The following is a 14,185-nucleotide window of genomic DNA, read 5'->3' on the forward strand; positions in this document are numbered from 1 at the left end:
CCTGTGCGACCAACAAAATCATCCAATCAGAGCAAATTTATTGTGCTATGAATGATACATCAAATCATGTGGTTTGTTGAAGAGAGATGTACTATTGCTTTCAAACTGATCTGGCGGTTGATAAAACTTTCATTTAAGGAGGGATGCAAGCCTTATCTAGAAACCAGAATATCATAGAGGCTTAGGGATGGGCTATATTGATTTGGGCCAGTAAACAACCAGAGCACCCTAGCAACTGCACTGCAATGCTCTGGTATCATGATGGCGAGCTTTGTACGGGCAAGCTCCACTCCCATTTTTATATATGTATTTGTAGCGCAGAGGAGGGCGGGGCCGGGCCGGGCTGGAATGACACACGCCCGGACCCCAATCAGCCTGATGAGGCGAGCGAGGGATAAAGGCGACCGGAGAAGGCAGTTCGAGAGAGAGAGAGAACTACAGGCAGCTGCTCTGTATGTGTTTATGTTTGTGTGTTTTTCATTAAAATGTATTTATATTGTCAAGCTGGTTCTTGCCTCCTCATTTCCCTTATAACCCCTTTACATTGGTGCCGCAACCCGGGAGGGAGGAGAGATGCCGGACGTAGGGAACGGCCGCCTTCCGCGAGGCGAGGAGGGACTGGATTCCCTGACCGCCTGGACCGATGGAGCCGCTGCCAGGGGCTTAGGAGTGCCCTGCCGGCCGCCAGAAAACGTGAAGGGGTGGCGGGAAGACCACCGTCCGTGAGGGGAGGAGGGAATCCACTCCCCGACCACCTGGAGTGGTAGGGCCGCTGCCAGGAGCAGAGGAGTGTCCCCATGGGCCACCAGAATCGCGGAGGGGCATTCTGTGCGTTGTGGGTTGGAGGTTTGACTCCGGTCTGCCCGGGGAGGAGCAGCTGTCGTCCGCCTGAGAGGGTGGAGGAGCGATCGAGAACCACGCGACTGTCATTCTGGCCCCGCCCTCCTCCACGCTACAATATTTTTTTATATACTGTATAAAATTTAAAAATCTAGTGGCCCCACTTTATATTTAGTTACTTTAACTACTATGTACTAACATTTAAATACATACAATACAAAACAATGTATTTATTGTACAACTACATGTTGTTCGTCAACATTTTCACAAGATTTACATTTGTTGCTACTGAGGTTGAGGGACCAGTAGATTTAAGAGCAGGGTTAGACTTTAGAGTATGGTTGGGTTTAGGGTTGGGATAAGGTTATTTAAACTGTGTAACTACAGATGTAACTACAGATGTAATTAAATGCATGTACTTCAAATGTAAGTACAATGCAACAACATGTACTGTACATACATAATAAGTACATTGTATTAACTGCACAAGTACATAGTAGTTAAAGACACCTAATATAAAGTGGGTCCAATCTACTTGATGTTTAAAAAATAGCTTTAGGGTTCTGGATCTTGGACATTTCACTGTTAGCAGAGCTAACAGCAAGAGTGACAACAAATATAGAACCAAAGTGACTGAAAAAAAAGGTCTTTTTGGGTGTTGCTTGTCATTTCAGCTTGTTAGGACAAACACTTAGATTAAGACATTCGAGATTTTTCGCTTGTAGAGTTATGGCCTTGCACCTGGTCAGAATGCGGTGTGACACTTACAGGCAACCTGGACTTGTGAACTCCTCTGCATAAGAGCTCCGACCCGGTTCCTCACAATACATCTGTAGAAGCCCGTGTGGGAACGGTCCAGCGATGGAATTACATACCTGGTGAAAGAAAATTGTATCCCATGAAACATTCTCTGTTTTTTTTCCTACTATTCATTTGCACAGTGCAAGAGCTTGCAGCTAGCTCAAAGAACAGATTAAAACAAATGGCTTTTGATTAAAAAAAGCTATTTATCACTATAATAAATCATCCAGTGCTAGCTTCTGCTTGAGTGTTGATCGGCCTCAACACTCAGCCGGCTCAAAGTTCATGGCTAACCTGTTATGGTAAGAACCCTCATCAACAATAAATAGGGTTCCTCAGGCAGACTGGGAACCCCAGGGAGAGGACATTAATACTAGTGAGAGCGAGAGTGAATACAAGAGATACATACGTATGTATGAGAACAAAGACCAGGGCAGTGCTCCGGGGCCTCGGATTACAAGAGGCCTTCAAAGCCTTAGGCCACAGACTGGCTCATGGCGCATAGAATGCTGACCACTAGATGCCCGGGCTCCTCAGCAGGAATGGGACTTATAAGGTATTTAATGATTCCGGTTCCTTAATGGTTCCATTAACGATTCTTTATGTATTTTAGAAATGCAATAGACTCTATGCACGGTCACTTCTGCGTTTTGCTTCAGGGGCCGCAATTACATCTGGTGCAGTGCCGAAAACTATTTCTTCCTACGTGGAAATTACATTTCACACGCATACTTTACAGGAGTTTCTGCAGATAACATTGGACAATATTCATTGCACGTTAAAACACAGAGCTGTTGCTCCATCCAGTTAACAGAAGAAGGGGTTTAACAATGTGTATTTCAAATTATATTGACCACAATGGTGGTGAACATTCACAAGCCATAGAGCAGCACTGGCTTTGCATAGTCCCTGTTTCCAAATGCATTACTCATGTAATTGTTTTGATTCATTTTGGTAGATAAAGTATACCCCTGTGATAGTACACTTTATATAAAATGGGACAATTGATGATACTCCAGCTTTCCAGCAATTGCAAGTGTGAACGATAATATATTTCTTAACATAGTGACTCTTGCTTTGACCATACCATTTGTCTAATAGTGGCCAATATTAGTTCATTTTACTGTTGTTATGCAGTATAACATAAATTTTACTTTCAGAATAATTTATGTTGATTAAAAGTTGCATCCCGTTTCTGAGAGATTTGTCATTCAGATTTGTCATCGTCATTTCTGAGTGTTTGCAGAGTTCTACTGAACTGAAGAGAGTCCTGATGATTGAATGAGGAATGCTTATGAGAAGTGAACTTTTTTACTCTCCTTTTTTTTTTTTTCAACTCATAAGAGTTGGTCATTTGGGAATTGGGCTACACTGCTCGGGCGGTATGTTACACACTGTAGATTCAAAAGAAAAGACTCATAAGAGTCATTCGTTTGGGAATCAGGCTACACTGCTCGTGCTGTATGTTTTACATTGTAGATTCAAAAGAACCAACTCGTAAGAGGCATTTGTTTGGAAATCAGGCTACACTGCTCATGCTTCATGCTGTATGTTTCACACTGTGGATCCAAAAAAAACTGGCTCATAAGAGTCATTCGTTCTGGAATCGGTCTACACTGGTGACACTGTATGTTTTGCTCTGTAAATTCAGCGGAACTGACTCATAAGAGTAATTTGTTCAAGAATTGGGCTAGAGGGGGGCCTGGGTAGCTCAGTGGTAAAATACACTGGCTACCACCCCTGGAGTTCGCTAGTTTGCTAGTTCGAATACCAGGGCGTGCTGAGTGACTCCAGCCAGGTCTCCTAAGCAACCAAATTGGCCCGGTTGCTAGGGAGGGTAGAGTCACATGGGGTAACCTCCTCGTGGTCGCTATAATGTGGTTTGTTCTCAGTGGGGCGCATGGTGAATTGAGCGTGGTTGCCGCGGTGGATGGCATGAAGCCTCCACACGCGCTATGTCTCCGTGGCAACGCGTTCAACAAGCCACGTGATAAGATGAGCGGGTTGACTGTCTCAGACGCGGAGGCAACTGAGATTCGTCCTCCGCCACCTGGACTGAGGCGAATCACTATGCGACCGCGAGGACTTAGAGTGCATCGGGAATTGGGCATTCCAAATTGGGAGAAAAAGGGGAAAAATCAAAAAAACAAAAAAAACAAAAAAATTGGGCTAGAGGTCTCCATTCCCATGGAACTCCCACAGGACCCGCGGGGCCCGATTAGATGTCTTGCGGCACAGGATTAAATGTCCAAGTTGAAGGCGGGAGTGGGCGGTACTTCCAAGAGATGTGGATCTCTTTTTTTTATTTTATGAATTAATGATTGCCAAAAAAATTTAAAAAAATAATTTAATTGTTATTTTTTTCTAATGTAAAATAAATGTGCACACAGCTTGTGCAATAAATTATCCAATATTTAGAGCTGGCAGGTGGTCAAAGGGGCTTTAGAAGAATGGCAGAGCAGAGTGCAAAATTTGTCATCAAAGGATGTGAAAGACTAGAAAATGGTTAATTTAGTGTTAAAAAAACAACCTCAGGCAAGTCAAATTAGCATCATTTTTACACTTCATCTGATAATAGCAAAAACCGAAAAACAAAACGTTCTTTGTGTACACTTGTTGTCTATTTGTATGGCTTTTGCGCTATGTGTAAAACAATGCGGGGCTGCGGGAACAGAAGCGGTCGGGAAGAAAATCACTGCGGGCAGAGAACATTGAGTAAAATTCAATGGGAGCGTTCGGGTGCGGGATAGAAACTTGTGGGAGCGGGATGGAAAAAACAGTCCTGTGCAGGCATCTAAACTGGGCTACACTGGTCTTGCTGCATGTTTTGCTCTATAAATTCAAAAGAACTAACTCATAAGAATCATTCGTTCGGTAATCGGGCAGCACTGGTCTCACTGTTATTCATGTTATCCACCTTTTCCATACGTCCTGTGATGCTTAGCGCGAAATGTGGGCGTTACTTGCGTTATCAAGCAAACACAGTTTTGTTACACTGTTTTTCCCAGATGCAGTTGAAATTTAATCTAAGCACAAATGCAACATTTCGAGCAAAATTATCCACAGAGTACCTCTGTTAGTTCAGCTTCAAATGTGTGTGCTTGTCATCTCACCCTACATGCTGATATAGAAACACTGAGGAAGAGCTGTGATGTTCTTATGCTTGGGTATGTGGACGGTTATTTCTTTTTTAATCCACACATTAGTATAAACTTTTGTTTCGGCGCAATGGTTGATTGACAGGTGAGAGGGGGTACTTAGCTGCAGTCCGGGACACATAAGGACGATGTTTACACCTTAATTGCGATGTGGTCACGTGCTTTTTTGACTACCTCCGTCTGTGTTTTTTTGTGATCCAATCACAAAACGTTTTGCACCCCGTTTACAACTATATTTAGCGCTGACCATTTGCAATCAGATCATCTGAAAAGTGTCTTAATACCAGCTCTGTAAACAGGGTCTAAAATGACTGCAGCCGGAGCTAGCAAATGCTACAGAATGACTTCCATCGGAGGTCACACCCACATTCATTTCCTCAGTAAGACCCCCAGGAAAAAGGTGGATAGATTTAAAAGAATCAACTCATAAGAGTCATTCATTCGTGAATCTGGCTAACAGCTTTTTCTGCATGCTTTTGTTTACAGTGTACATTCAAAAGAGCCGACTCATAAGAGTTACTTGTTTAGGAATTGGGCTACACTGCTTGCGATGTATGTTTCGCAGTGTAGATTCAAAAGAACTGACTAATGAGTCATTCATTTGGGAATCGTACTACACTGGTCTCGCTGTATATTTTGCGCTGTGGATCCAAAAAAACTGACTCATAAGAGTTATTTGTTTGGGAATTGGGCTACACTGTTCTCGCAGTATGTTTCGTAGTGTGGATTCAAAAGAACCAACTCATTAGTCATTTGTTTGGAAATTGGACAAAACTGGTTGTGCCAAGATTTCGCAGTGCAGATTCAAAAGAACCGAATAATGAGAGTAATTCGTTTGGAAATCTGACTATACTGGTCGCGTTGTATGTTGTGCACTTTAGATTCAAAAGAACCGACTCATTAGAGTAATTTGTTTGGGAATCAGACAACACTGTTTGCCCTGTTTGTTTTGCGCTTTAGATTTAAAATAACCAACTCATAGAAGTCATTAATTTGGGTATCGCTACACTGCTCTCGCTGTATTTTTTGCAGAGTATATACAGTATAACAAAGACTCATTAGTCATTTGTTTGGGAATTGGACTACACTGGACGTGCTGTATACTTTGCACTGCAGATTAAAAAGAATTGGCTCACAAGAGTCATTTGTTCAGGAATCAGACTACACCGGTCGCACTGTATATTTCACGCTGCTAATTTAGTAAAGGTGTTGCTGTGCCACTAAATGGTAGCGCAGGAAACACTGTCAGAGTATTTTAGCACAGTTTCCTATCTGCATCGGTGGAAGAATGCACGTTTGAGGGCCATTAACAGAACTGATATTCACGAACATGTTATTGCAGAATTTAAAAAAATATTTTTTTTTTAATGGAAAAAAGGTTCTAAATTAGAACCAATTCTTGGATCAACAGCTCAGGTAAGGCTGGGAGTTCAAACTGTCATTAGTTGAATACTACTCAAATTTTCTATACTACTTTAAATATTACTGATTTTTAGGTGTTTTTGCCAAATCACCCTTGTCACTGAAAGTAGAATATGGGGTCTGCCAGTTGGAGGGAGATCCAGATACGTTTGCCCAGGGGTAGGGTGTTCGCTAAAATTCAACTGGCCCCCTATACACCCCACCCAATGAGTAGGCTATACCACAGAGGTCCTTAGTGGGCCCCCTTCACCACAGGGGCTGTGACAATATTCCTGTTTGTCCCCCACTGATGATGACCCTGCCCTTCAGACTCACAGGGGCATGATCCGATCCTTGGATATGGGTTGTGTAGGTCTCTTTGAAAGCTTGTGATCGTAGCCACGAATTCTTTTGAAATAAAAAATAACACTAGAGTTACAGGCACTGGCCATCATAAAAAGTGAAGTATGCAAGGGTGTTTTCATACACCTACGCACACTGCTTCAGTCACGAGCCCCATGGCGAGACCTATTAGTTAAATGAAGTGATAAAGAGAAAGTAGAGCATGTGGGCAGTGGTGCTTTTAACTCAACTAGTCACAAATGGCTAATTTTTACACAGCCGTCTCCTTAGTTTCATGCATTAGCATTACAAGTTTGTACTGTAAGACATGCTGTAGTGGATTCAAGCTTTTTCTTTGATCAGAGGACATAAGGAATACCATGAAGTGTGCTGGTCCACACTCACAAGCAAATCAAACACATAAACACACACACACACACACAGCCACACATTTCAGTGTCTGAGAGGCAGGAGACTGCTGGAAAGATTTTGTCACTAGGGATCTCTTCGAGATGCTCTGTGGACTGTTGTTGTTGTCTTGATTTTTCTCTGTCTCTTCAGGTACACCCGGGGCACTTTATTCCGCTTCTTGGACTCCCCTCAGCTCGCGGGACAGCGACCACTGTCATGGATCATGTCTTTCAGATTCATGGCATTCCAACGGATGTGGTTTCTGACAGGGTTCCCCAGTTCATGTCCCGGTTCTGGGAGTTTTGTCACCAGCTTCGGTTAGTTTGTCATCTGGGTTTCACCCCCAGCCAACGGCCAGACTGAGCAGGCTAACAAGAGTCTAGAGGAGCTGCTTCTTTGTGTGGCCGTTAGGAACCCCTCATCCTAGAGCGAACGGCTTACATGGGACGAGTATGCTTACAACTCACAGCTGCCATCATCTACAGGTCTCTCCTCATTTCAGTGCTGCATCTTGTACCAACCACCACTATTCCCCTAGCTCGAACTCCATGTAGCAGTGCCCTCGGTCCATGCATTTCTATCACGTTGTCGGTGTATGTGGAGAATGGCTAGAGTGGTGTTTCTCAGGGCCGGGAGACATATCAAGAGTCGGCACCTCTCAGGTATATGGTCGGCCAGAAGGTCTGGCTGTCTGCCAAAGATATACCGCTCAAAGTGTCCTCTTGTAAAATCTCTCCCAGATTTATTGCCCCTTTTGTTGTTGCTAAGGTTCTCAGTCTGGTGTCTGTCTGCCTGAAGCTGCCCCATGCCTTGCGAAACATACACCTGGTCTTCCATGTCTCCAAAGTCAAACCCATCTTGCGGTCCCCATTTCAGACCACCGTCACTCCCGGACCCCCTCCCTCTAGACTTATTGATGGGTCCCGGCTTATACGGTCAGTCGATTACTGGACGTCGGGGCCGGGGGAATCAGTATTTGCTTGATCGGCAGGGGTATGGTCCGGAGGAGAGAAGTTGGGTTCTGGCTGGGACATCTTGAACTGCTCTCTCATCCATGACTTCAACCGACATCACAGGGCCGAGTCCCTTGAAGTGCCAGGTGACGCTTCCTCAGTATGGGGGTACTGTCAGGACTCTGGGCCGATCAGCCATTGCTGTGTGATCCACTGTGTTTATGTGTGAGTGTGCATGCAGGTGGCGTGCTGCCTCGTGTTCTTTGTTGTGTTTGGAGTTTTTGACAGTTGTCACGTGCCGGCACACATGTGTTACCCGTCGGGGTAATCAGCGTGCCGGTTGGAGGTGTAATTGTCGTAACCTGTGTCTCGTTTGTCTGCGTGTATTTCTTTCCCCTCCACTTGCCAGTTTGTTGCTGGTTTATCTCCAGGCTGCATCATTTTGTGTCAGTCTCTGAAGAGTTCTAGCCATTAATCTTATTGAGCGATCTCCCTCTCAAAGTTTATTCTGTCTACTCTGTCTAATTTGCTTCTTGTATTTATTTTTGTCCTTTTTTATTTTTTATTTACCAATTACCTGTTCTCCTCTCTGCTGCCAACCCAGTGTCTGCACCCTCTGTTTCCAGCCAGACCCCATGGACTTGCTGGTGGTGACGTTTCGCTGGGTGCCTGGTGTGTGTTCTCTCCCTGGGTGTACTTCCATTCCACTCAGCGAGCCATCCACAGACATTTCCTACTATGCTGCTTACTCTGAGTTTCATTGACTGTTTCATAAAATTTTTGATCACCTGCATTTGAGTCCTGCATCTCAATACCCTGACAATACCTTCTTTTGTGAGTATGATAACATGTTAATGGGTAATTCATACTAAAAAATAAAATATATTGTGAAAAACATGGAATTTTAAAAGCAATTTCAATCCAATTTTGAATGGTGTACAACTGTGGTAAGCACTGCTGGTAGGTTTGTCTTTTGCAGGCTTTTGAAGCCATTAGAATTCCTTTAAATGCAAATCCAGATACTTTATAAAGGCTCCATCTGCAGTCCTGTGGTCAGCAGCTACACAGAGTGAGGGCAAAAATTACAGCCCACCCTCCTCACCATGAGCTAAGAGAAAACCAATTACTTTGCCTTTTCAAATATAAATATTACATAGCTCTTGCAGCTATTGAAAATAATTCACAAGGTACTTGGCTACCTGCTCTTTCTTGATGGATAATTCTGCACTCGCCTCACCAGGGATATAACATTTATGTAGAATACATAAAACAAAACACGGACAACAGCGATCGTTCAGAAAATACATCTCTTGCTCATATAATGTGAGCTGAGAGGCAATGAGTGTGATTTCATGGCTGCTCAGGGAATGAGGTGCCACATCTCAAGAGGATAACAGTTCTCTAGTGCCCCTGACTCGCTAAAAAGAAATCAGACATTACTTAAATAGATATCAGAAAATGAGAATTTTGTTCTAAAGTACTAAAAGTAAAATAAACACTAAATCTATTGAAAACTGGTAACACTTTACAATAAGGCTGTATTTGTTAACATTAACTATATTAGCTAACATGAACTTTCAGTGAACAATATGTTAATTTCAACATATACTAAAACATTTTTAAAATTAAAATTTGAACTGTAACAATGAACAATTTTATATGTATAAATTCGAACAAAACAAGATTAATAAATGCGGTGAAAATAATATTGTTTATTGTTCATGATACCTCATGCATTTATAATGTTAACAACAGAACCTTATTGTAAAGAGTTACCGAAAAACAAAAACTCTACCAGAAAACGCAGAAAAACTAAAACTAACAGTGAAAACTAATTACACCTGAATAAAATTGAAAATTAAAAATTAGAACTATAATGACCCTGCTCCCACCTGTACTCCAGGGAGAAACGCATCAGCTCGGTACCATTGTAAAGCCATTTGAACTCCAGGGGCCAACTGCCCTCAGCCATACAGGTGAGAACCAACCGATTCCCTTCCAGGTGGACCTGGGTTGCCACTGGCTCCATCTTGAAGTAGGGTGGAACGTCATCTGGGAAAGGGGTGAAGCGAGAAAAAAAGAAAGAGGCTTAATGTGGTTCACCCAAGTACAACATGTTCCTGGATCAACATCCTTTTTAGTCCTGGAACAACAATGCTGTCAGCCAATCAGATTTTAAGGTTAAGTTTAGAGTTTGGCTTAGGGTTGCAGTAACATAGACATTTACATCTATTTGTTATATATTTAGCTGACGCTTCAATCCAAAGCTATTTACAAATGTGAATAATACAAGCAGATTAATCCAAGGGAGAAAACAAAACAAGCAGTGCTACCATACCAAATTTCAACTGAAGACTAGAACAGTACAGTGCTACAGCAGAAGTGTAAGTGCAGAACAGTGTTTTGTTTTTTGTTTTTTACATTGAAAATTCAAGATCCATTTGATGTTTAAACAGTTTTGGGATTAGAAGCATACAGTATGGAACATCATTAACCATAGAACTGGGCCTATCAAAAAGCAACCGATGCCATGATATTTTTGCATTTTTTACATTATATTATCACACTTCTTATTAAAACTAAGTCAGAAATGTATTGGTCATTGACAAATATGGATGTTTGTGGTGATAAAAATTTGAAATCTTTTAAAATCTAGTTTAAAACACACGTGTCAAGTTCCTAAAATGTAATCTTTGTGTCCATGTTAGTTTCATAATAATAATAATAATAATAATAATAAAGTTATGGTTTTCTACAAAAAAAAATCATTAAAATACTTTTCTTGCATCTTGAACATATATCTTTAACACAACTTTATCATTGATGTAAAAAAAGTTTTATAAATATCATTAAATTCGGAGATAAAATTTTAAAAAAATTTCTCAGGAATACTCCATTTGACCTGAACAAAAAGTGCCTTTTAATAATATTAAAATATATTAATAATAATAATAATAATATATATATATATATATATATATATATATATATATATATATATATATATATATATAGTTGTGCTCAAAAGTTTGCACACCCTGGCAGAAATTGTGAAATTTTGGCATTGATTTTGAAAATATGACCGATCATGTAAAAACCTGTCTTTTATTTAAGGATAGTGATCATATGAAGCCATTTATCATCACATAGTTGTTTGGCTCCTTTTTAAATCATAATGATAACAGAAATCACCCAAATGGTGTCAGTACTGTTCAATCACTTATTAAAAAGTGGAAAATTTGGGGATCTCTTGATACCAAGATATCTTGATATATATATGTATATATATATACTGTATTAATTAGTATGTTTTAAATTTCAGTTTTTTTTTAAAGTCTCATTAAAAGATGAAATGGCACAAGTAGTAGTTTGAAATAATATTTTATTATTATTTCTTGAAAAAGAATTTTAAAAACATTTTATATATACTATTATATATATACTTACATATACTATTAATATATTTTTATATTGTTAAAAGGCAAATTTTTTTACAATTAACAAATTGTACAAAAACAAAAAAAATTAATATTTATTTTATTTTTTTATTAACAAATACAATTAAAATATATATATATATATATATATATATATATATATATATATATATATATATATATATATATATATATATATATATCTACACTACCAGTCAAAAGTTTTGAAACACTTACTCATTCTTTATTATATTTTTTTTTCCTTCACATTTTAGAATAATAGTAAAGTCATTCAAACTATGGAATAACATAAATGGAACTATGGGAATTATGTTGTGACTAAACAAAATCCCAAATAAATCAAAACTGTGTTACATTTTAGCATCTGCAAAGTGGCCACACTTTGCCTAGAATTTGCAGACATGTACTCTTGACATTTTCTCAACCAACTTCTTGAGGTATCACCCTGGGATGCTTTTTAAACAGTATTGAAGGAGTTCCCATCTATGTTGGGCATTTATTGGCTGCTTTTCTTTATTATTTGGTCCAAATCATCAATTTCAAAAACTTTTTTTTTTTTTTATTATTAAATTTTAGTTTTATAATGAAATAAATTAATATGGTAGCACAATTATATTTTTGTCTACAAAACTAATTTCAAACATTTAAGCATATTTAAGATCATGGGAAACATTTCGGTCAAGTGTTTCAAAACTTCTGACTGGTAGTGTTTATATATATATATAATTTTTTTAATTGTATTCATTTGATTTGTTTAAAAAATTTAACAATTCAATTTGATGGAAATGTTTTTATGAAATTGAAATGCGTAAATCTTAAAAATAGGCTAAAATAATTTTTAAAGTGTTCATTACAATAGAGGTGCATTCAAGTAATTGTTGTGGATTGCATGTGAATTGCATTTTTAATGTGTTTATGTATAACTTAATAGATTCAGAAAAAAAAAAAGAGTTGCATCATTGATCCTTATGCATTTTTAACAGTTTATTAATGGTTTCAAAAATATTAATGACAACAATACATTAACAAGCAAATTTCATGTATCATATATGTGTTAACACAAGCTGTCGCTGAGTTATTATTATTTATAAAAACGAGATTCTTTTCAGACCATCAGTCAACAAACCCTCAATAAACACAGCAGGTGTCATGAAGGTTGCAGCATGGAGATGCACTTTCAGTTTAACCAACCTCACTAAGTTGACACTAAAATGGCTCATTCACAGATAATTTTGCCATTCAAGTTCATTTCAAGTTCATTCAGATTAAAATGTGGCTACAAGTGGTGATGTCCAAGTGGCTTACTTTGTTCACTTTGGTATGAATACATCCATTACACCAGTTTGATCCATTCAGGCCGATTTGTGGACCAGTTGCAAACATGATAGGTGATAAGGTTATTAACCAGATAATCAGCCAATTATAATGCTAAGAAGGCAATGAGAAATGACACAAATTCTTGTTGCCCACAACATGCACTACTTAACAAGCCATGTCTCAGACCGAGCTATGGTTGTTTCATTATTTCATGAACGTTGTTCCATACCAACAAAGGACAGTTATCCAAGAACATGTCTTACTTTATAAATCACATCATACTGAGAGTGAGCGAGACAGAGACAAAGAAGGAGCCATTAAGGCCAAAGAGCTGAACACAATGTAACAAATCCAATTTGACCTCTTAAAATAATAGAAAATCTAAGAAACTATTTTGTTTCTTTGTTGTTTTTCTCTGTTGTGATTTTGTGCAGGTCTGGAGCTGAAACCGGAAGCATCTGAAGTTATGATAGATGTTCAGGGGTCTGACAGGTCAAGTGAAAGAAGGTTTGAAGATAGCTTTAAGATGCAGATGCTCCCCCAGCAAACCTGACAGAATGAGTTATAGTGTGCTGAGGAATCCATTCATCCTCAGCTGTTTCGAAAACAGCCGGATTATACAGACTCTCAGACAAACACGAAGCCCTGCATGTACACACCTTCAGCCAGTAGACAAAGTGCTTTCATTTTCTTCACAATGAGAAGATGATGTGACGTATCGATCGCGCTGACTCATCCGCTGTAGGTGAAATGGATACAACTGTCACTGTGTTTGTGAAAAGCTAATTAAAGCTTGTATTAACTGAGGCAATAAGGTAGTGAGCCCTGGAGCTCAGTTGAGGGGTTGTTAGTAGATGCTGTCTCTTGAGTTAAATATTGCACTAATTCTTCTGCCCCTATGAGGCATATAATGGGGTCTCTCCACTAGGGGTGCCACTGAACCCATATAGAGTCATATAAACCAGTGGCTATCAACTAGTTGGTCTGTTCCGATAGGGTCACTGAAAGGGAAAAACAGTGCTAAATGTAAATAATAAAATGCAACAAACCTTATAATGGTGCACAGTTAGGATAGCAAAATAAATCTCTTAAATACACTTCTGGACTATTAAAAGGGAGGAACCACGCTTCCCACATCGTTTGTTGTTGACGTCAAAGACTTTGAGGCTCTCCACTGATAGAAGAAAACCATAGCAGAAAAAACAATTACGGGACAACTCAAATAACTTGGCAAGCATCTGCAAAGATCATCAAAAACTAGCACAAGTATATTCAGTACTTTCACGAAGTTTAATAGCTTAATAAGTTGTATTTAAAAGCATAAATATGCTCACATTTAGCAGCAAACTTATGGTGACTCCAGCACTGTTGGCACATTCGGCATATCAATTTTACAGCATTAATGTCGGAAAATATGATTGCTTAGGAAATATCCATTCGCGTATGAAACGAACGCTCTGATTGGTCACTCAGCTGAAGACCTTCAGTTCAGCACTCCCTCCTC

The 14,185-nt window shown here is 39.5% G+C and overlaps 1 protein-coding gene across 1 annotated transcript in view; it reads right to left on the reverse strand.

The window, feature by feature from the left end:
• The window catches only part of LOC127450661 (protein sidekick-2-like), a 219,289-nt gene that overhangs the window by 98,776 nt on the left and 106,328 nt on the right, over positions 1-14,185 (reverse strand). The window contains exons 2-3 of the mRNA XM_051714937.1: positions 9,799-9,958; positions 1,609-1,715 (exon numbers count right to left, since the gene is read on the reverse strand). Coding sequence (XP_051570897.1) covers positions 1,609-1,715; positions 9,799-9,958 — 267 coding nt within the window. The remainder of the gene's footprint in view (positions 1-1,608; positions 1,716-9,798; positions 9,959-14,185) is intronic.

The sequence above is a fragment of the Myxocyprinus asiaticus genome, chromosome 13 (genome assembly GCF_019703515.2).
Source record: "Myxocyprinus asiaticus isolate MX2 ecotype Aquarium Trade chromosome 13, UBuf_Myxa_2, whole genome shotgun sequence".
Lineage (NCBI taxonomy): Eukaryota > Metazoa > Chordata > Actinopteri > Cypriniformes > Catostomidae > Myxocyprinus > Myxocyprinus asiaticus.